The sequence below is a fragment of the Oncorhynchus masou genome, unplaced genomic scaffold, assembly GCF_036934945.1.
Source record: "Oncorhynchus masou masou isolate Uvic2021 unplaced genomic scaffold, UVic_Omas_1.1 unplaced_scaffold_1285, whole genome shotgun sequence".
Lineage (NCBI taxonomy): Eukaryota > Metazoa > Chordata > Actinopteri > Salmoniformes > Salmonidae > Oncorhynchus > Oncorhynchus masou.
This window is the reverse complement of record NW_027002693.1, coordinates 118,629-143,105: the sequence shown is the minus strand read 5'-3', so window position 1 is coordinate 143,105 and position 24,477 is coordinate 118,629. Positions and strand designations below refer to the sequence as shown.

Genomic DNA, 24,477 nt, shown 5'->3' with positions numbered 1-24,477 from the left:
GGTCCATTCTGACTACTAGATCTGTAATTAAATACTGGTCCATTCTGACTACTAGATATGTCATTAAATACTGGTCCATTCTGGCTACATTTGTCGTCACACAGGACCATGTGCTGAAACAGACCAACCACGGGCCGGCCGGCAGGCTACGAGGACCCTCTCAGGCAGCATGAAGACGACGACATTGACCATGATCCTTTGCTAGTTACGGCCACTTTCACCGTGATCCTTAGCGATTATTTTGGTGGCATTCAGCCCCACCCAGCAATACGGAGCGCTTCACATTAAAATACTGGTGGCATTCAGCCCCACCCAGCAATACGGAGAGCTTCACATTAAAATACTGGTGGCATTCAGCCCCACCCAGCAATACGGAGCGCTTCACATTAAAATACTGGTGACATTCAGCCCCACCCAGCAATACGGAGAGCTTCACATTAAAATACTGGTGGCATTCAGCCCCACCCAGCAATACGGAGAGCTTCACATTAAAATACTGGTGGTATTCAGCCCCACCCAGCAATACGGAGCGCTTCACATTAAAATACTGGAGGTATTCAGCCCCACCCAGCAATACGGAGAGCTTCACATTAAAATACTGGTGGTATTCAGCCCCACCCAGCAATACGGAGCGCTTCACATTAAAATACTGGAGGCATTCAGCCCCACCCAGCAATACGGAGAGCTTCACATTAAAATACTGGAGGTATTCAGCCCCACCCAGCAATACGGAGTGTTCACATTAAAATACTGGTGGCATTCAGCCCCACCCAGCAATACGGAGCGCTTCACATTAAAATACTGGTGGCATTCAGCCCCACCCAGCAATACGGAGCGCTTCACATTAAAATACTGGTGGCATTCAGCCCCACCCAGCAATACGGAGCGTTCACATTAAAATACTGGTGGCATTCAGCCCCACCCAGCAATACGGAGCGTTCACATTAAAATACTGGTGGTATTCAGCCCCACCCAGCAATACGGAGCGCTTCACATTAAAATACTGGTGGCATTCAGCCCCACCCAGCAATACGGAGCGCTTCACATTAAAATACTGGTGGCATTCAGCCCCACCCAGCAATACGGAGCGTTCACATTAAAATACTGGTGGCATTCAGCCCCACCCAGCAATACGGAGCGTTCACATTAAAATACTGGTGGTATTCAGCCCCACCCAGCAATACGGAGCGCTTCACATTAAAATACTGGTGGCATTCAGCCCCACCCAGCAATACGGAGAGCTTCACATTAAAATACTGGTGGCATTCAGCCCCACCCAGCAATACGGAGCGCTTCACATTAAAATACTGGTGGCATTCAGCCCCACCCAGCAATACGGAGAGCTTCACATTAAAATACTGGTGGCATTCAGCCCCACCCAGCAATACGGAGAGCTTCACATTAAAATACTGGTGGCATTCAGCCCCACCCAGCAATACGGAGAGCTTCACATTAAAATACTGGAGGCATTCAGCCCCACCCAGCAATACGGAGCGCTTCACATTAAAATACTGGAGGCATTCAGCCCCACCCAGCAATACAGAGCGCTTCACATTAAAATACTGGTGGCATTCAGCCCCACCCAGCAATACGGAGCGCTTCACATTAAAATACTGGTGGTATTCAGCCCCACCCAGCAATACAGAGCGCTTCACATTAAAATACTGGAGTCATTCAGCCCCACCCAGCAATACGGAGAGCTTCACATTAAAATACTGGTGGCATTCAGCCCCACCCAGCAATACGGAGAGCTTCACATTAAAATACTGGTGGCATTCAGCCCCACCCAGCAATACGGAGAGCTTCACATTAAAATACTGGTGGCATTCAGCCCCACCCAGCAATACGGAGAGCTTCACATTAAAATACTGGTGGCATTCAGCCCCATCCAGCAATACGGAGCGCTTCACATTAAAATACTGGAGGTATTCAGCCCCACCCAGCAATACGGAGCGCTTCACATTAAAATACTGGAGGCATTCAGCCCCACCCAGCAATACAGAGCGCTTCACATTAAAATACTGGTGGCATTCAGCCCCACCCAGCAATACGGAGCGCTTCACATTAAAATACTGGTGGTATTCAGCCCCACCCAGCAATACAGAGCGCTTCACATTAAAATACTGGAGTCATTCAGCCCCACCCAGCAATACGGAGAGCTTCACATTAAAATACTGGTGGCATTCAGCCCCACCCAGCAATACGGAGAGCTTCACATTAAAATACTGGTGGCATTCAGCCCCACCCAGCAATACGGAGAGCTTCACATTAAAATACTGGTGGTATTCAGCCCCACCCAGCAATACGAAGAGCTTCACATTAAAATACTGGTGGTATTCAGCCCCACCCAGCAATACGGAGAGCTTCACATTAAAATACTGGTGGTATTCAGCCCCACCCAGCAATACGGAGAGCTTCACATTAAAATACTGGTGGCATTCAGCCCCACCCAGCAATACAGAGAGCTTCACATTAAAATACTGGTGGCATTCAGCCCCACCCAGCAATACGGAGCGCTTCACATTAAAATACTGGAGGTATTCAGCCCCACCCAGCAATACGGAGCGCTTCACATTAAAATACTGGAGGCATTCAGCCCCACCCAGCAATACAGAGCGCTTCACATTAAAATACTGGTGGCATTCAGCCCCACCCAGCAATACGGAGCGCTTCACATTAAAATACTGGTGGTATTCAGCCCCACCCAGCAATACAGAGCGCTTCACATTAAAATACTGGAGTCATTCAGCCCCACCCAGCAATACAGAGAGCTTCACATTAAAATACTGGTGGCATTCAGCCCCACCCAGCAATACGGAGAGCTTCACATTAAAATACTGGTGGCATTCAGCCCCACCCAGCAATACGGAGAGCTTCACATTAAAATACTGGTGGTATTCAGCCCCACCCAGCAATACGGAGAGCTTCACATTAAAATACTGGTGACATTCAGCCCCACCCAGCAATACGGAGAGCTTCACATTAAAATACTGGTGGCATTCAGCCCCACCCAGCAATACAGAGAGCTTCACATTAAAATACTGGTGGCATTCAGCCCCACCCAGCAATACGGAGAGCTTCACATTAAAATACTGGTGGTATTCAGCCCCACCCAGCAATACGGAGAGCTTCACATTAAAATACTGGTGGTATTCAGCCCCACCCAGCAATACGGAGCGCTTCACATTAAAATACTGGAGGCATTCAGCCCCACCCAGCAATACGGAGAGCTTCACATTAAAATACTGGAGGCATTCAGCCCCACCCAGCAATACGGAGAGCTTCACATTAAAATACTGGTGGTATTCAGCCCCACCCAGCAATACGGAGCGCTTCACATTAAAATACTGGTGGCATTCAGCCCCACCCAGCAATACGGAGAGCTTCACATTAAAATACTGGTGGCATTCAGCCCCACCCAGCAATACGGAGAGCTTCACATTAAAATACTGGTGGCATTCAGCCCCACCCAGCAATACGGAGAGCTTCACATTAAAATACTGGTGGTATTCAGCCCCACCCAGCAATACGGAGAGCTTCACATTAAAATACTGGTGGTATTCAGCCCCACCCAGCAATACGGAGAGCTTCACATTAAAATACTGGTGGCATTCAGCCCCACCCAGCAATACGGAGAGCTTCACATTAAAATACTGGAGGCATTCAGCCCCACCCAGCAATACGGAGAGCTTCACATTAAAATACTGGTGGCATTCAGCCCCACCCAGCAATACGGAGCGCTTCACATTAAAATACTGGTGGCATTCAGCCCCACCCAGCAATACGGAGCGCTTCAGCTGGTGGCATTCAGCCCCACCCAGCAATTAAAAAATACTGGAGGCATTCAGCCCCACCCAGCAATACGGAGAGCTTCACATTAAAATACTGGTGGTATTCAGCCCCACCCAGCAATACGGAGAGCTTCACATTAAAATACTGGTGGTATTCAGCCCCACCCAGCAATACGGAGCGCTTCACATTAAAATACTGGTGGTATTCAGCCCCACCCAGCAATACGGAGAGCTTCACATTAAAATACTGGTGGTATTCAGCCCCACCCAGCAATACGGAGCGCTTCACATTAAAATACTGGTGGCATTCAGCCCCACCCAGCAATACGGAGCGCTTCACATTAAAATACTGGAGGCATTCAGCCCCACCCAGCAATACGGAGAGCTTCACATTAAAATACTGGTGGTATTCAGCCCCACCCAGCAATACGGAGAGCTTCACATTAAAATACTGGTGGTATTCAGCCCCACCCAGCAATACGGAGCGCTTCACATTAAAATACTGGTGGTATTCAGCCCCACCCAGCAATACGGAGAGCTTCACATTAAAATACTGGTGACATTCAGCCCCACCCAGCAATACGGAGCGTTTCACATTAAAATACTGGTGGCATTCAGCCCCACCCAGCAATACGGAGAGCTTCACATTAAAATACTGGTGGTATTCAGCCCCACCCAGCAATACGGAGCGCTTCACATTAAAATACTGGTGGTATTCAGCCCCACCCAGCAATACGGAGAGCTTCACATTAAAATACTGGTGACATTCAGCCCCACCCAGCAATACGGAGCGTTTCACATTAAAATACTGGTGGCATTCAGCCCCACCCAGCAATACGGAGAGCTTCACATTAAAATACTGGTGACATTCAGCCCCACCCAGCAATACGGAGCGCTTCACATTAAAATACTGGAGGTATTCAGCCCCACCCAGCAATACGGAGAGCTTCACATTAAAATACTGGTGGCATTCAGCCCCACCCAGCAATACGGAGCGCTTCACATTAAAATACTGGAGGTATTCAGCCCCACCCAGCAATACGGAGCGCTTCACATTAAAATACTGGTGGCATTCAGCCCCACCCAGCAATACGGAGAGCTTCACATTAAAATACTGGTGACATTCAGCCCCACCCAGCAATACGGAGAGCTTCACATTAAAATACTGGTGACATTCAGCCCCACCCAGCAATACGGAGAGCTTCACATTAAAATACTGGTGGCATTCAGCCCCACCCAGCAATACGGAGAGCTTCACATTAAAATACTGGTGGCATTCAGCCCCACCCAGCAATACGGAGAGCTTCACATTAAAATACTGGTGGCATTCAGCCCCACCCAGCAATACGGAGAGCTTCACATTAAAATACTGGAGGCATTCAGCCCCACCCAGCATTACGGACCGCTTCACATTAAAATACTGGAGGCATTCAGCCCCACCCAGCAATACGGAGAGCTTCACATTAAAATACTGGTGGCATTCAGCCCCACCCAGCAATACGGAGAGCTTCACATTAAAATACTGGAGGCATTCAGCCCCACCCAGCAATACGGAGAGCTTCACATTAAAATACTGGTGGCATTCAGCCCCACCCAGCAATACGGAGAGCTTCACATTAAAATACTGGAGTCATTCAGCCCCACCCAGCAATACGGAGAGCTTCACATTAAAATACTGGTGGCATTCAGCCCCACCCAGCAATACGGAGAGCTTCACATTAAAATACTGGAGTCATTCAGCCCCACCCAGCAATACGGAGAGCTTCACATTAAAATACTGGTGGCATTCAGCCCCACCCAGCAATACGGAGAGCTTCACATTAAAATACTGGAGGCATTCAGCCCCACCCAGCAATACGGAGCGCTTCACATTAAAATACTGGTGGTATTCAGCCCCACCCAGCAATACGGAGCGCTTCACATTAAAATACTGGTGGTATTCAGCCCCACCCAGCAATACGGAGCGCTTCACATTAAAATACTGGTGGTATTCAGCCCCACCCAGCAATACGGAGCGCTTCACATTAAAATACTGGTGGTATTCAGCCCCACCCAGCAATACGGAGCGCTTCACATTAAAATACTGGTGGTATTCAGCCCCACCCAGCAATACGGAGCGCTTCACATTAAAATACTGGTGGTATTCAGCCCCACCCAGCAATACGGAGCGCTTCACATTAAAATACTGGTGGCATTCAGCCCCACCCAGCAATACGGAGAGCTTCACATTAAAATACTGGTGGCATTCAGCCCCACCCAGCAATACGGAGAGCTTCACATTAAAATACTGGTGGCATTCAGCCCCACCCAGCAATACGGAGAGCTTCACATTAAAATACTGGTGGCATTCAGCCCCACCCAGCAATACGGAGAGCTTCACATTAAAATACTGGTGACATTCAGCCCCACCCAGCAATACGGAGAGCTTCACATTAAAATACTGGTGACATTCAGCCCCACCCAGCAATACGGAGAGCTTCACATTAAAATACTGGTGGCATTCAGCCCCACCCAGCAATACGGAGAGCTTCACATTAAAATACTGGTGGCATTCAGCCCCACCCAGCAATACGGAGAGCTTCACATTAAAATACTGGTGGCATTCAGCCCCACCCAGCAATACGGAGAGCTTCACATTAAAATACTGGAGGCATTCAGCCCCACCCAGCAATACGGACCGCTTCACATTAAAATACTGGAGGCATTCAGCCCCACCCAGCAATACGGAGAGCTTCACATTAAAATACTGGTGGCATTCAGCCCCACCCAGCAATACGGAGAGCTTCACATTAAAATACTGGAGGCATTCAGCCCCACCCAGCAATACGGAGAGCTTCACATTAAAATACTGGTGGCATTCAGCCCCACCCAGCAATACGGAGAGCTTCACATTAAAATACTGGAGTCATTCAGCCCCACCCAGCAATACGGAGAGCTTCACATTAAAATACTGGTGGCATTCAGCCCCACCCAGCAATACGGAGAGCTTCACATTAAAATACTGGAGTCATTCAGCCCCACCCAGCAATACGGAGAGCTTCACATTAAAATACTGGTGGCATTCAGCCCCACCCAGCAATACGGAGAGCTTCACATTAAAATACTGGAGGCATTCAGCCCCACCCAGCAATACGGAGCGCTTCACATTAAAATACTGGTGGTATTCAGCCCCACCCAGCAATACGGAGCGCTTCACATTAAAATACTGGTGGCATTCAGCCCCACCCAGCAATACGGAGCGCTTCACATTAAAATACTGGTGGTATTCAGCCCCACCCAGCAATACGGAGAGCTTCACATTAAAATACTGGTGGTATTCAGCCCCACCCAGCAATACGGAGCGCTTCACATTAAAATACTGGTGGTATTCAGCCCCACCCAGCAATACGGAGCGCTTCACATTAAAATACTGGTGGTATTCAGCCCCACCCAGCAATACGGAGCGCTTCACATTAAAATACTGGTGGTATTCAGCCCCACCCAGCAATACGGAGCGCTTCACATTAAAATACTGGTGGTATTCAGCCCCACCCAGCAATACGGAGCGCTTCACATTAAAATACTGGTGGCATTCAGCCCCACCCAGCAATACGGAGAGCTTCACATTAAAATACTGGTGGCATTCAGCCCCACCCAGCAATACGGAGAGCTTCACATTAAAATACTGGTGGCATTCAGCCCCACCCAGCAATACGGAGAGCTTCACATTAAAATACTGGTGGCATTCAGCCCCACCCAGCAATACGGAGAGCTTCACATTAAAATACTGGTGGTATTCAGCCCCACCCAGCAATACGGAGAGCCTCACATTAAAATACTGGTGGCATTCAGCCCCACCCAGCAATACGGAGAGCTTCACATTAAAATACTGGTGGCATTCAGCCCCACCCAGCAATACGGAGAGCTTCACATTAAAATACTGGTGGTATTCAGCCCCACCCAGCAATACGGAGAGCTTCACATTAAAATACTGGTGGCATTCAGCCCCACCCAGCAATACGGAGAGCTTCACATTAAAATACTGGTGGCATTCAGCCCCACCCAGCAATACGGAGAGCTTCACATTAAAATACTGGTGGCATTCAGCCCCACCCAGCAATACGGAGAGCTTCACATTAAAATACTGGTGGTATTCAGCCCCACCCAGCAATACGGAGAGCTTCACATTAAAATACTGGTGGCATTCAGCCCCACCCAGCAATACGGAGAGCTTCACATTAAAATACTGGTGGCATTCAGCCCCACCCAGCAATACGGAGAGCTTCACATTAAAATACTGGTGGCATTCAGCCCCACCCAGCAATACGGAGAGCTTCACATTAAAATACTGGTGGCATTCAGCCCCACCCAGCAATACGGAGAGCTTCACATTAAAATACTGGTGGCATTCAGCCCCACCCAGCAATACGGAGAGCTTCACATTAAAATACTGGTGGCATTCAGCCCCACCCAGCAATACGGAGAGCTTCACATTAAAATACTGGTGGCATTCAGCCCCACCCAGCAATACGGAGAGCTTCACATTAAAATACTGGAGGCATTCAGCCCCACCCAGCAATACGGAGAGCTTCACATTAAAATACTGGTGGTATTCAGCCCCACCCAGCAATACGGAGAGCTTCACATTAAAATACTGGTGGCATTCAGCCCCACCCAGCAATACGGAGAGCTTCACATTAAAATACTGGTGGCATTCAGCCCCACCCAGCAATACGGAGAGCTTCACATTAAAATACTGGTGGCATTCAGCCCCACCCAGCAATACGGAGAGCTTCACATTAAAATACTGGTGGCATTCAGCCCCACCCAGCAATACGGAGAGCTTCACATTAAAATACTGGTGGCATTCAGCCCCACCCAGCAATACGGAGAGCTTCACATTAAAATACTGGAGGCATTCAGCCCCACCCAGCAATACGGAGAGCTTCACATTAAAATACTGGAGGCTTCATGCACCATCAGGATTTCCAGGGATACGTGGATCCCCATCTACTGGTTGTAATGTCTATGGTGTGTGTGTGTGTGTGTGTGTGTGTGTGTGTGTGTGTGTGTGTGTGTGTGTGTGTGTGTGTGTGTGTGTGTGTGTGTGTGTGTGTGTGTGTGTGTGTGTGTGTGTGTGTGTGTGTGTGTGTGTGTGTGTGTGTGTGTGTGTGTGTGTGTGTGTGTGTGTGTGTGTGTGTGTGTGTGTGTGTGTGTGCGCGTGTGCGCGTGTGTTGCCAGAAACGAAAGGGAACCCTTTGTAATGCTAAAGACAAATAGCTCATTTTAAGAGTCTGATGGTGACTTTGAACATTTAGCTACTAATAAAATAATATAAGATGTTTTAGCTAGTGTTTTTTACTATCCTTGTGGGGACATTTTGCCGATCCCCACAAGGAAAAAGGCTATTTTAGGCTCAGGGTCAGAGTTAAGGTCGAGGGTTAAATGTAGGTTTAGGGTTAAGTTTAGGGTTATGATTAGGTTTAGGGGTAAGGTTAGGGTTATGATTAGGTTCAGGGGTAAGGTTAGGGTTACGATTAGGTTTAGGGGTAAGGTTAGGGTTATGATTAGGTTTAGGGGTAAGGTTAGGGTTATGATTAGGTTTAGGGTTAAGTTTAGGGTTATGATTAGGTTTAGGGTTATGATTAGGTTTAGGGGTGAGGTTAGGGTTATGATTAGGTTTAGGGGTAAGGTTAGGGTTAGGGTTATGATTAGGTTCAGGGGTAAGGTTAGGGTTATGATTAGGTTTAGGGGTAAGGTTAGGGTTACGATTAGGTTTAGGGGTGAGTTTAGGGTTATGATTAGGTTCAGGGGTAAGGTTAGGGTTGTGATTAGGTTTAGGGGTAAGGTTAGGGTTATGATTAGGTTTAGGGTTATGATTAGGGTTATGATTAGGTTTAGGGGTAAGGTTAGGGTTATGATTAGGTTTAGGGGTAAGGTTAGGGTTATGATTAGGTTTAGGGTTATGATTAGGTTCAGGGGTAAGGTTAGGGTTATGATTAGGTTCAGGGGTAAGGTTAGGGTTATGATTAGGTTCAGGGGTAAGGTTAGGGTTATGATTAGGGTTATGATTAGGTTCAGGGGTAAGGTTAGGGTTATGATTAGGTTTAGGGTTAAGTTTAGGGTTATGATTAGGTTTAGGGTTATGATTAGGGTTATGATTAGGTTCAGGGGTAAGGTTAGGGTTATGATTAGGTTTAGGGGTAAGGTTAGGGTTATGATTAGGTTCAGGGGTAAGGTTAGGGTTATGATTAGGTTTAGGGGTAAGGTTAGGGTTATGATTAGGTTTAGGGGTAAGGTTAGGGTTATGATTAGGTTTAAGGTTAAGGTTAGGGTTATGATTAGGTTTAGGGTTAAGTTTAGGGTTATGATTAGGGTTATGATTAGGTTTAGGGGTAAGGTTAGGGTTAGGGTTATGATTAGGTTCAGGGGTAAGGTTAGGGTTAGATTTTGGGTTAGGGGTAAGGTTAGGGTTATGATTAGGTTCAGGGGTAAGGTTAGGGTTATGATTAGGTTTAGGGGTAAGGTTAGGGTTAGATTTTGGGTTAGGGGTAAGGTTAGGGTTATGATTAGGTTTAGGGGTAAGGTTAGGGTTATGATTAGGTTTAAGGTTAAGGTTAGGGTTATGATTAGGTTTAGGGTTAAGTTTAGGGTTATGATTAGGGTTATGATTAGGTTTAGGGGTAAGGTTAGGGTTATGATTAGGTTTAGGGGTAAGGTTAGGGTTATGATTAGGTTTAGGGGTAAGGTTAGGGTTATGATTAGGTTTAGGGTTGTGATTAGGTTCAGGGGTAAGGTTAGGGTTAGGGTTATGATTAGGTTCAGGGGTAAGGTTAGGGTTATGATTAGGGTTATGATTAGGTTTAGGGGTAAGGTTAGGGTTATGATTAGGGTTATGATTAGGTTTAGGGGTAAGGTTAGGGTTATGATTAGGTTTAGGGGTAAGGTTAGGGTTATGATTAGGTTTAGGGATAAGGTTAGGGTTATGATTAGGTTTAGGGGTAAGGTTAGGGTTATGATTAGGTTTAGGGGTAAGGTTAGGGTTATGATTAGGTTTAGGGATAAGGTTAGGGTTAGATTTTGGGTTAGGGATTTGAGAAAATAGGATTTTGAATGGGAATCAATTATTTGGTCCTCAAAAGTACAGCAATACACAACTGTGTGTATGTGTGTTTTACCTGGTCTTTCTCAGGGTAAACTCCAGCCCTGAGGAACGAAGCCTTCCAGCTGTCCACATCCTCCTGTGTGTCACAGGCCAGCTCGATCTGACGTAGGTCCTTATACACGTTCCTGGAACGCACAGACACACACACACACACACACACACACACACACACACACACACACACACACACACACACACACACACACACACACACACACACACACACACACACACACACACGCACACACACACACACACTTAGTTATTAACAAAGTACACACACTCAGTATTTCTAAACGTTACAGACACTGTTTACAGACACACACACACACACACACACACACTTAGTTATTAACAAAGTACACACACTCAGTATTTCTAAACGTTACAGACACTGTTTACAGATACACACACACCTGGACTCGGTGTTGAAGATGGCGAATGTGTGTTTTGTGGACATGAAACCTTTCTCCACGTCTCTCAGCTTCAGATTATCTAGAGGCAGCATGTACTTCTTCTCTTTCTCCTGGAAACACACACAGTTAGACACACACACACACACCCCATGTACTTATTCTCTTTCTCCTGGAAACACACACACACAGCATGTGCTTCTTCTCTTTCTCCTGGAGACACACACACACAGTTATACACAGACACAACACACACATAGTTATAAACACACACTAACATACATACTTACATACACACAAACACATACAAAGAGGACATCATCTGATTCAGTATACAGGTATATCTAGTTATATCTCACTGTCTAGGTGACATCATCTGATTCAGTAGTTATCTAGTTATATCTCACTGTCTAGGTGACATCATCTGATTCAGTATACAGGTATATCTAGTTATATCTCACTGTCTAGGTGACATCATCTGATTCAGTATACAGGTATGTCTAGTTATATCTCACTGTCTAGGTGACATCATCTGATTCAGTATACAGGTATATCTAGTTATATCTCACTGTCTAGGTGACATCATCTGATTCAGTATACAGGTATGTCTAGTTATATCTCACTATCTAGGTGACATCATCTGATTCAGTAGTTATCTAGTTATATCTCACTGTCTAGGTGACATCATCTGATTCAGTAGCTATCTAGTTATATCTCACTGTCTAGGTGACATCAACTGATTCAGTAGCTATCTAGTTATATCTCACTGTCTAGGTGACATCATCTGATTCAGTAGCTATCTAGTTATATCTCACTGTCTAGGTGACATCATCTGATTCAGTAGCTATCTAGTTAGTTAGCTAACTGTCTAGGTGACATCATCTGATTCAGTAGCTATCTAGTTATATATCACTGTCTAGGTGACATCAACTGATTCAGTAGCTATCTAGTGAGTTAGCTAACTGTCTAGGTGACATCATCTGATTCAGTAGCTATCTAGTTATATCTCACTGTCTAGGTGACATCATCTGATTCAGTAGCTATCTAGTTTGTTAGCTAACTGTCTAGGTCACATCATCTGATTCAGTAGCTATCTAGTTAGTTAGCTAACTGTCTAGGTGACATCATCTGATTCAGTAGTTATCTAGTGAGTTAGCTAACTGTCTAGGTGACATCAACTGATTCAGTAGCTATCTAGTTAGTTAGATAACTGTCTAGGTCACATCATCTAATTCAGTAGCTATCTAGTGAGTTAGCTAACTGTCTAGGTCACATCATCTGATTCAGTAGCTATCTAGTTTGTTAGCTAACTGTCTAGGTGACATCATCTGATACAGTAGCTATCTAGTTTGTTAGCTAACTGTCTAGGTGACATCATCTGATTCAGTAGCTATCTAGTTAGTTAGCTAACTGTCTAGGTGACATCATCTGATTCAGTAACTATCTAGTTAGTTAGCTAACTGTCTAGGTGACATCATCTGATTCAGTAGCTATCTAGTTAGTTAGCTAACTGTCTAGGTGACATCATCTGATTCAGTAACTATCTAGTTAGTTAGCTAACTGTCTAGGTGACATCATCTGATTCAGTAGCTCATCTAGTTAGTTAGCTAACTGTCTAGGTGACATCATCTGATTCAGTAGCTATCTAGTTAGTTAGCTAACTGTCTAGGTGACATCATCTGATTCAGTAGCTATCTAGTTAGTTAGCTAACTGTCTAGATGACATCATCTGAATATCCTAAATGTCTAAGACAACAATGGTATCTGGTTGAGGGTTGGATCCGGTCAAGCCACTAGCCATAGTATTAAGCTTGCTTGGGTCAACACGGCTTGTAGGGATGTAACGATTCACCAATATGCATTGGTCTCTGGTTCAAATGTTTAATAAGAAACAAGTGCATCGGTCTTCCATATAACCCCCCCACGCACGCACCCACACACACACACACTCCCCCTTACCTCCTCATCCTTGTACCAGGACAGTGACTCTGCAGTCAGGACGAACCAGTAGTCTTTGGACCCCCCCTTCATAATGCTTATGTTGATAGTGAGCCAGCCCCTCCGGATCACCTACACACAGCGGGACAGACCATTAGTTCAGGATAGGGGGGTGAGAGAGAGAGAGAAGTAAAGGTAGTTGTTTTGTGGTACCTGGTTTGGCATCACTCTCTTCTTGTTGTTAATAGCAGCAGTAACAGTGGTCCTCTGTTGCGCGCTACAGAGGAGACAGAGGCCAGATAGAAAGACTATCACATACGGGGTGCTTCCCAATCATCTCTCCTTCCTGAAGTGTGCTCTCGTTCACTACTCCCCACTAGTTTAAAAGCATTGAATTGGTGGAGTAGGCATGGGCTAGATAGGAGTTTCAGTATATCAGTCGTTTCCTTTCAAATCAGTGAAGGGAAGTGAACAAGTGCACACTTTGGGAGAAAGGAGAGATAATTGGGACGCAGCCGTGGACAACTGACATGAAGTGGGCAAACTATAAATCCTCTACAGGATCAGCGGGACGGTTGAGCTAACGTAGGCTAATGGGATTAGCATGAGGTTTGAAGAACATTTGCCAGGACATAGACATATCTGATATTGGCAGAAAACTTTAATTCTTGTTAATCTAACTGCACTGTCCAATTAAACAGTAGCTATGACAGTGAAAGAATACCATGCTATTGTTTGAGTAGAGTGCACAGTTATGAACTTGAAAATGTATTAATAAACCAATTAGGCACATTTGGGCCGACTTGATACAACATTTTGAACATATATGCAATGGTTCATTTGATCAGTCTAAAACATTGCACTGACACTGCTGCCATCTAGTGGCCAAAATCTAAATTGTACCTGGGTTGGAATAATACATTATGGCCTTTCTCTTGCATTTCAAAGATGATGGTACAAAAAAATGACAAAATAATGTTTATTTTCTTTGTATGATCTTTTACCAGATCTTTTATCTTTGCTTCGGGTCCTGAGCAACAGGCAGTTAAATTTGTGTATGTCATTTTAGGAGAAAAATGAAAAAAAGGGGGTAATCCTTAAGAGGTAGGTCGTTGCTAGGGGTTACATAGGTGAAAGTTGAAAGGTCGTTGCTAGGGGTTACATAGTCAGGTGAAGGTTGGAAAAGTCGTTGCTCGGGGTTACTAGAGGTCAACTCACTTTGCGAAGCCAATGAAGTCCTCATGATTTGTGTTGATGTAAGACAGCTCAATGTCAATCAACAGCAGCACCTGAGACAGACAGACAGGACAGACAGGTCGGGGCAAATCAAATCAAATTGTATTAGTTACATGCGCCGAATACAACAGGTACCTTACAGTGAAATGCTTACTTACAAGACCCTAACCAACAGTGCAGTTTGAAACAATACGGATAAGAATAAGAGATAAAAGTAACAAGTAATTAAAGAGGAGCAGTGAAAAATAACAATATATACAGGGGGGGTGGGACAGAGTTAATGTGAGAGGGGCACATTGAGGTAGTATGTGAGGTAGTATGTACATGTAGGTAGAGTTAATTAAAGTGACTATGCATAGATGACAACAGAGAGTGGCAGTGGGTGTGGAGAGGGGAGGGGGGCAATGTGAATAGTCTGGGTAGCCATTTGACTAGATGTCAGCCTCTCTTTCTCTCCCACTCGCCCCTCTCTCTCTCTCTGTCTCCATCTATCGCTCTCTCTCACCTGGTCTCTGGATTTGATGTCTCTCTCTCACCTGGTCTCTGGATTTGATGTCTCTCTCTCCATCTATCTCTCTCTCACCTGGTCTCTGGTTTTGATGTCTCTCTCTCACCTGGTCTCTGGTTTTGATGTCTCTCTCTCTCATCTATCTCTCTCTCTCACATGGTCTCTGGTTTTGATGTCTCTCTCTCACCTGGTCTCTGGTTTTGATGTCTCTCTCTCACCTGGTCTCTGGTTTTGATGTCTCTCATCTTTTTTTTTATTTTACCTTTATTTAACCAGGCAAGTCAGTTAAGAACAAATTCTTATTTTCAATGACGGCCTAGGAACAGTGGGTTAACTGCCTGTTCAGGGGCAGAACGACAGATTTTGTACCTTGTCAGCTCGGGGATTTGAACTTGCAACCTTTCGGTTACTAGTCCAACGCTCTAACCACTAGGCTACACTGCCGCCGATCTATCTCTCTCTATCTCACCTGGTCTCTGGATTTGATGTCTCTCTCTCACCTGGTCTCTGGATTTGATGTCTTTCTCTCACCTGGTCTCTGGTTTTGATGTCTCTCTCTCCATCTACCTCTCTCTCACATGGTTTCTGGTTTTGATGACTCTCTCTCCATCTATCTATCTCTCTCTCTCACCTGGTCTCTGGTTTTGATGTCTCTCTCTCACCTGGTCTCTGGATTTGATGTCTCTCTCTCCATCTATCTCTCTCTCTCTCACCTGGTCTCTGGTTTTGATGTCTCTCTCTCACCTGGTCTCTGGTTTTGATGTCTCTCTCTCCATCTACCTCTCTCTCCCACCTGGTCTCTGGTTTTGATGTCTCTCTCTCACCTGGTCTTTGGTTTTGATGTCTCTCTCTCACCTGGTCTCTGGATTTGATGTCTCTCTCTACATCTACCTCTCTCTCTCTCACCTGGTCTCTGGTTTTGATGTCTCTCTCTCTCACCTGGTCTCTAGTTTTGATGTCTCTCTCTCCATCTATCTCTCTCTCTCACCTGGTTTCTGGTTTTGATGTCTCTCTCTCCATCTACCTCTCTCTCTCTCACCTGGTCTCTGGTTTTGATGTCTCACTCTCACCTGGTCTTTGGTTTTGATGTCTCTCTCTCTGACGTAGGTTGTGACGATTCTCTCTGTCTCTTCTCTCAGTCTGGGGTAGGAGCCAAGCTGTGGAACAACACACAATGCTGCAGGTACTGACGGCACACACACACACAATCACACACACATGCATGTTCACACACACAATCACACACACACACACACACACACACACACACACACATAAAATTGCACACACATGCATGCACACACACGCACACACAATCACACAGACATGCATCAACAAGCACACACACACCTCTCTCTCACTCAGACACACACCATCCATTCAGCCAAACAGACACACCCCCTAGTGATTGACATGTGTAGGGGACAGACAGTTAGCATAGAGTGGTCATCCATCCAGCCAAACAGACACACCCCCTAATGATTGACATGTGTAGGGGACAGACAGTTAGCATAGAGTGGTCATCCATCCAGCCAAACAGACACACCCCCTAGTGATTGACATGTGTAGGGGACAGACAGTTCAACATAGAGTGGTCATCCATCCAGCCAAACAGACACACCCCCTAATGATTGACATGTGTAGGGGACAGACAGTTAGCAAAGAGGGTCATCCATCCAGCCAATCAGACACACCCCCTAGTGATTGACATGTGTAGGGGACAGACAGTTAGCATAGAGTGGTCATCCATCCAGCCAAACAGACACACCCCCTAGTGATTGACATGTGTAGGGGACAGACAGTTAGCATAGAGGGGTCATCCATCCAGCCAAACAGACACACCCCCTAGTGATTGACATGTGTAGGGGACAGACAGTTCAACATAGAGGGGTCATCCATCCAGCCAAACAGACACACCCCCTAGTGATTGACATGTGTAGGGGACAGACAGTTCAACATAGAGGGGTCATCCATCCAGCCAAACAGACACACCCCCTAGTGATTGACATGTGTAGGGGACAGACAGTTCAACATAGAGGGGTCATCCATCCAGCCAAACAGACACACCCCCTAGTGATTGACATGTGTAGGGGACAGACAGTTCAACATAGAGGGGTCATCCATCCAGCCAAACAGACACACCCCCTAGTGATTGACATGTGTAGGGGACAGACAGTTCAACATAGAGGGGTCATCCATCCAGCCAAACAGACACACCCCCTAGTGATTGACATGTGTAGGGGACAGACAGTTAGCATAGAGTGGTCATCCATCCAGCCAAACAGACACACCCCCTAGTGATTGACATGTGTAGGGGACAGACAGTTCAACATAGAGGGGTCATGCAGATAGGACATTGATCCTGCTTGGTAGTATATCTGCTGTAAACTACCATCAACCAGTTTGAATCTAGGAAAACCAGTTTAAACTAACACAAACTGGTTTGAGGCTAATTTGATCTGATTTAGGAGATTTTTATCTGGTTTTAGCAAGCATGCTCACTATAATGTCATCAATATCCCACAGGTATCCCAGCATGCTCACTATAATGTCATCAATAACCCACAGGTATCCCAGCATGCTCACTATAATGTCATCAATAACCCACAGGTATCCCAGCATGCTCACTATACTGTCATCAATATCCCACAGGTATCCCAGCATGCTCACTATAATGTCATCAATATCCCACAGGTATCCCAGCATGCTCACTATACTGTCATCAATATCCCACAGGTATCCCAGCATGCTCACTATACTGTCATCAATATCCCACAGGTATCCCAGCATGCTCACTATACTGTCATCAATAACCCACAGGTATCCCAGCATGCTCACTATACTGTCATCAATATCCCACAGGTATCCCAGCATGCTCACTATAATGTCATCAATAACCCACAGGTATCCCAGCATGCTCACAATACTGTCATCAATATCCCACAGGTATCCCAGCATGCTCACAATACTGTCATCAATATCCCACAGGTATCCCAGCATGCTCACTATACTGTCATCAATATCCCACAGGTATCCCAGCATGCTCACTATACTGTCATCAATATCCCACAGGTATCCCAGCATGCTCACTATACTGTCATCAATAACCCACAGGTATCCCAGCATGCTCACTATAATGTCATCAATATCCCACAGGTATCCCAGCATGCTCACTATAATGTCATCAATATCCCACAGGTATCCCAGCATGCTCACAATACTGTCATCAATATCCCACAGGTATCCCAGCATGCTCACTATAATGTCATCAATATCCCACAGGTATCCCAGCATGCTCACTATACTGTCATCAATAACCCACAGGTATCCCAGCATGCTCACTATACTGTCATCAATATCCCACAGGTATCCCAGCATGCTCACTATACTGTCATCAATATCCCACAGGTATCCCAGCATGCTCACAATACTGTCATCAATATCCCACAGGTATCCCAGCATGCTCACAATACTGTCATCAATATCCCACAGGTATCCCAGCATGCTCACTATACTGTCATCAATATCCCACAGGTATCCCAGCATGCTCACTATACTGTCATCAATATCCCACAGGTATCCCAGCATGCTCACTATACTGTCATCAATAACCCACAGGTATCCCAGCATGCTCACAATACTGTCATCAATATCCCACAGGTATCCCAGCATGCTCACTATACTGTCATCAATATCCCACAGGTATCCCAGCATGCTCACTATACTGTCATCAATATCCCACAGGTATCCCAGCATGCTCACTATACTGTCATCAATAACCCACAGGTATCCCAGCATGCTCACAATACTGTCATCAATAACCCACAGGTATCCCAGCATGCTCACAATACTGTCATCAATATCCCACAGGTATCCCTGTGCACTAATGCCAATTGATTGATTTAGTGAAGGAGAGTCCAACTCTGTCCAACTCTGTCTGCTGGTTTTATTATCTTCTCTCAACTTGTGTTCAATAAGACCTGGACAACCAGGTCAGGGCAGTTCAATAAGACCTGGACAACCAGGTCAGGTCAGTTCAATAAGACCTGGACAACCAGGTCAGGGAGGTTCAATAAGACCTGGACAACCAGGTCAGGGCAGTTCAATAAGACCTGGACAACCAGGCCAGGGCAGTTCAATAAGACCTGGACAACCAGGTCAGGGCAGTTCAATAAGACCTGGACAACCAGGCCAGGGCAGTTCAATAAGACCTGGACAACCAGGTCAGGGCAGTTCAATAAGACCTGGACAACCAGGTCAGGGCAGTTCAATAAGACCTGGACAACCAGGTCAGGGCAGTTCAAATAGACCTGGACAACCAGGTCAGGGCAGTTCAATAAGACCTGGACAACCAGGTCAGGGCAGTTCAAATAGACCTGGACAACCAGGTCAGGGCAGTTCAAATAGACCTGGACAACCAGGTCAGGGCAGTTCAATAAGACCTGGACAACCAGGTCAGGGCAGTTCAATAAGACCTGGACAACCAGGTCAGGGCAGTTCAATAAGACCTGGACAACCAGGTCAGGGCAGTTCAATAAGACCTGGACAACCAGGTCAGGGCAGTTCAATAAGACCTGGACAACCAGGTCAGGGCAGTTACTAATTAATCAGTCTGAATTGATCAATCTGAGAGAGGAGTGAAAACCTGCAGACATGGAATGAGTTTGACGCCTGTGATTTAGCATGTTAGCACAAGGTGAGTTAGGGAACAGAGGTGAGAGTCACAGAGAGGGTTTAAAGACACAGCAGGAACGTTCTGATTGGTCAAAAGTAGGGGTTGAGTGACTGGACATGGTTGGGTAAGCATAGGAAAGGATGTGTCACACAGAACGTCTTCCCCCTGAGCTACATAGGGGGAACGATAAAGACAAAGGTTTCGGGGCTGACGTTGTAAGCTGAGATAAGGGGAGGTGAGTGTTTTGATTGGGTAATCAAGGGAGGGGTGGGGTGAAGGGAGGTTGAAGCAACAATCACTGTGAGGAAGGGGGCGGGTGTGGAATCAGAGGGAGGGGCTTGTGGATTTAGCGGCAGAGGTCGCATTCCAGGCCGACTACATAGAGCCCCACAGTGGAGGTGTTGTAATACCCATAAAACCTAGTGGTCAAACAGCGAAAGGCTTCCAATTGTCTTTCCACCCTTCATTTTTCAAATAGGACATTTTAGAAACACTTCAAATTAGGGCTGTGTTTTGTGTATGTTTACCCTGGTGTGACGTTCTGATAACCATGTAAATCTCTCTCGGACAAGGTGACTTTTATCAGTATATTCGGCTCGATTTACTCTCAGATTCGAAAGTGCTGATCAGCATCAAAGTAGACATCATGCAAAAATACAAATCCCTGCCAGCTCCTGCACGTCATCTCTAGATGACACCTTTGCTAACAGGTATTGTGTCAAAACTTGCACAACTCTTTTCACAGAATTGTCAATTTAAAGAATTGTGGCCAATTTATTCATGACTAAATGTATCTAACATTAGAGAGCTAATCCAGAGATTCATGACTAAATGTATCTAACATTAGAGAGATAATCCAGAGATTCATGACTAAATGTATCTAACATTAGAGAGCTAATCCAGAGATTCATGACTAAATGTATCTAACATTAGAGAGCTAATCCAGAGATTCATGACTAAATGTATCTAACATTAGAGAGCTAATCCAGAGATTCATGACTAAATGTATCTAACATTAGAGAGCTAATCCAGAGATTCATGACTAAATGTATCTAACATTAGAGAGCTAATCCAGAGATTCATGACTAAATGTATCTAACATTAGAGAGCTAATCCAGAGATTCATGACTAAATGTATCTAACATTAGAGAGCTAATCCAGAGATTCTTACCTTGGCCTGGATTCTGCAGTCTGGTCCAGATCCTCATGGTGTTTGTAGTTCTTTATGATAAACATTTTAGCAGCTAAATAGCATTTCATTTTCTTTTTTTTTGGGGGGGGGGTAAATACAGGCTACCATATTGATAAAAGTCACCTTGTCTTAGAGAGATTTACACAGTTATCAAAATGTCTCGCCAGGGTAAACCTACACGAAACACAGACATTATTTCAAGAGTTTCTAAAATCCCCTAATGATTGGAAACAGTTCCTTGTTTGACAGCAAGGTTTCATGGGTATTATGACTCATACTGTGGTACTCCATTGCAGTCATTGCAGTGTATCAAACAATGTTTGACGCCACATCACAGACTCTGCAGTCAGGCATCAGATTACTACATGATATGTCGTGGCTTGTTGTTATTGTTATTGTTGTTGTGGTTTGCTAAACACCTATCCAGGCTTGTCTGTAATGTCGTCAGCCCTGGAACACGGCCAATGCTTATGGGGGAGGGGGGGGGGGTGACTATACAGACAGCAATAAAACTACCCAGAGGGGTGAAGAGAAATTAAATCAATTGGGGAGAGTGGAGGGAGAGGAGAAGGAGGGGTGGAGGGAGGGTGGAGGGGTGAGACTAGCTGGAGAAATGGTAGAAACACAATTCTCTTCATTCTCTCCATCAATCAATTTATTGGGTACGTTCCAATAATATCTCCTTCTTCCTAAAGTGTACACGCGTTCACTACTTCCCACAAATCTAAAAGCATTAGATCGGTGGAGGCATGCGGCTGGAGACGGAGTTTCCACAGTAATTTCAGTCATTTCCTTGAAAGGAAGTGAACGAGTGCACTCTTTGGGAGTAAGGAAAGACAATCTGGACGCAGCGGCTGTCCCTCTTCTCTCTTCCCTCCTTCCTTCTTTCCTTCCCTCCACTGTTCCTCTTCTCTCTTCCCTCCTTCCTTCTTTCCTTCCCTCCACTGTCCCTCTTCTCTCTTCCCTCCTTCCTTCCCTCCACTGTCCCTCTTCTCTCTTCCCTCCTTCCTTCTTTCCTTCCCTCCACTGTCCCTCTTCTCTCTTCCCTCCTTCCTTCTTTCCTTCCCTCCACTGTTCCTCTTCTCTCTTCCCTCCTTCCTTCTTTCCTTTCCTCCACTGTCCCTCTTCTCTCTTCCCTCCCTCCTTCTTTCCTTCCCTCTGCTGTCCCTCTTCTCTCTTCCCTCCTTCCTTCTTTCCTTCCCTCCACTGTCCCTCTTCTCTCTTCCCTCCCTCCTTCTTTCCTTCCCTCCACTGTCCCTCTTCTCTCTTCCCTCCCTCCTTCTTTCCTTCCCTCCACTGTCCCTCTTCTCTCTTCCCTCCCTCCTTCTTTCCTTCCCTCTGCTGTCCCTCTTCTCTCTTCCCTCCCTCCTTCTTTCCTTCCCTCCACTGTCCCTCTTCTCTCTTCCCTCCTTCCTTCTTTCCTTCCCTCCACTGTCCCCCTTCTCTCTTCCCTCCTTCCTTCTTTCCTTCCCTCCACTGTCCCTCTTCTCTCTTCCCTCCCTCCTTCTTTCCTTCCCTCCACTGTCCCTCTTCTCTCTTCCCTCCTTCCTTGTTTCCTTCCCTCCACTGTCCCCCTTCTCTCTTCCCTCCTTCCTTCTTTCCTTCCCTCCACTGTCCCCCTTCTCTCTTCCCTCCTTCCTTCTTTCCTTCCCTCCACTGTCCCTCTTCTCTCTTCCCTCCCTCCTTCTTTCCTTCCCTCCACTGTCCCTCTTCTCTCTTCCCTCCTTCCTTCTTTCCTTCCCTCCACTGTCCCTCTTCTCTCTTCCCTCCTTCCTTCTTTCCTTCCCTCCACTGTCCCTCTTCTCTCTTCCCTCCTTCCTTGTTTCCTTCCCTCCACTGTGATTCTTCTCTTTACCTTTCCGGTACACTTCTTGACGAGGGAGGTGAGCTCGGACAGGACGAGGTCCACGCATTTCAGACAGGGCTCTTTCAGTTTAATGATCTGCTTTTTCACTATGGCCTCAAAGGCGAGGTCAGGGGTGAACAGGCCTGTTCTGGAGCATCGTGGGAGATGTAGTTTATCACGGTAGGGCAGGAGAAGGAGGAGCCAGGGAGTGGGAGGAGTCATTGAAGTGGGAAGGTGTCCGGGAGTGGGAGGGGTCCGTGAGTGGGAGGGGTCATGGTGGGGAGGAGTCAGGGAAGTCCGGAAGTGATAGAAACAGATTAAGAGAGGGAGAGAGGTAGGGGAGCAGTGAAAGAGAGAAATAAAATAAAATAGAGAGATGGAGGGATAGAATAGAGGGAGAAGAACACAGAGAGAGAGAGAGAGAGAGAGAGAGAGAGAAAGAGAGAGAGAGAGAGAGAGAGAGAGAGAGAGAGAGAGAGAGAGATAAAAGGCATTTTGTTTAGTCAGTTAGTTCATACTGGCATCTGTTACTAAACTTTGACATCGACTAAGTTACAAGGTGTGTGTGTGTGTGTGTGTGTGTGTGTGTGTGTGTGTGTGTGTGTGTGTGTGTGTGTGTGTGTGTGTGTGTGTGCGTGCGTGTGTGCGTGTGTGCGTGTCCGCACGCGTGTGTCAATCTGCAGTTTGTCTTCAGGGGGAACCAGAGACACGTGAGGAGATACATAAACAGTCTCACACATCTCACAGCACAACACCCTGAAAACAGTAGAAGAAAGCTGCACATCGCCCCCCTGTGGCCAGGAATAGCATAGCATGGCATGTCAGGCATTACAGGCTCCATGCTCCCTGGTGTGAAGTCTCCCCTAGGTACAGATCTAGGATCAGCTTCTCTTCCCCAAAATTCTAAACTAAACAAATCGTTAACCATTAGTGTGGAAAATGCTAAACTGACCCCAGATCAGCTTTTAGGGTCAACTTCACCCTACACAGTACAGTACCATGCAGTGCACTATCCTGGGGCCTAGATTAGCATGGTAGCATTAAAGGCTAGCTCCATAGCGCCCCCATGTGGACTGGAGTAACATGACAGGGCATTACAGGCTCCATGCGGTACACTACCCTGGGGCCGAGGTTAGCATGGTAGCATTAAAGACTAGCTCCATAGCGCTCCCATGTGGCCTGGAGTAACATGACAGGGCATTACAGGCTCCATGCGGTACACTACCCTGGGGCCGAGGTTAGCATGGTAGCATTAAAGACTAGCTCCATAGCGCTCCCATGTGGCCTGGAGTAACATGACAGGGCATTACAGGCTCCATGCGGTACACTACCCTGGGGCCGAGGTTAGCATGGTAGCATTAAAGACTAGCTCCATAGCGCTCCCATGTGGCCTGGAGTAACATGACAGGGCATTACAGGCTCCATGCGGTACACTACCCTGGGGCCGAGGTTAGCATGGTAGCATTAAAGACTAGCTCCATAGTGCTCCCATGTGGCCTGGAGTAACATGACAGGGCTTTACAGGCTCCATGCAGCGAGGTACCTTATTGGTGCACTGGCGCACGGTGTTGATGAGCTCCTGGATCACCAGGTCCATACATTTCAGACAGGGCTCTTTCAGCTTAATGATCTGCTTTTTCACTATGGCCTCAAAGGCGAGGTCAGGGGTGAACAGGCCTGTTCTGGAGGGGGCACACAGACAGACACACAGACATGTAGGTAGAGGCAGGTGGA

General features: G+C 46.3%; 1 protein-coding gene across 1 annotated transcript in view; it reads right to left on the bottom strand.

The window, feature by feature from the left end:
- The window catches only part of LOC135530189 (dynamin-2-like), a 92,553-nt gene that overhangs the window by 19,433 nt on the left and 48,643 nt on the right, over positions 1 to 24,477 (bottom strand). The window contains exons 11-17 of the mRNA XM_064958560.1: positions 24,287 to 24,425; positions 16,101 to 16,187; positions 14,505 to 14,575; positions 13,500 to 13,563; positions 13,308 to 13,418; positions 11,352 to 11,461; positions 10,949 to 11,060 (exon numbers count right to left, since the gene is read on the bottom strand). Coding sequence (XP_064814632.1) covers positions 10,949 to 11,060; positions 11,352 to 11,461; positions 13,308 to 13,418; positions 13,500 to 13,563; positions 14,505 to 14,575; positions 16,101 to 16,187; positions 24,287 to 24,425 — 694 coding nt within the window. The remainder of the gene's footprint in view (positions 1 to 10,948; positions 11,061 to 11,351; positions 11,462 to 13,307; positions 13,419 to 13,499; positions 13,564 to 14,504; positions 14,576 to 16,100; positions 16,188 to 24,286; positions 24,426 to 24,477) is intronic.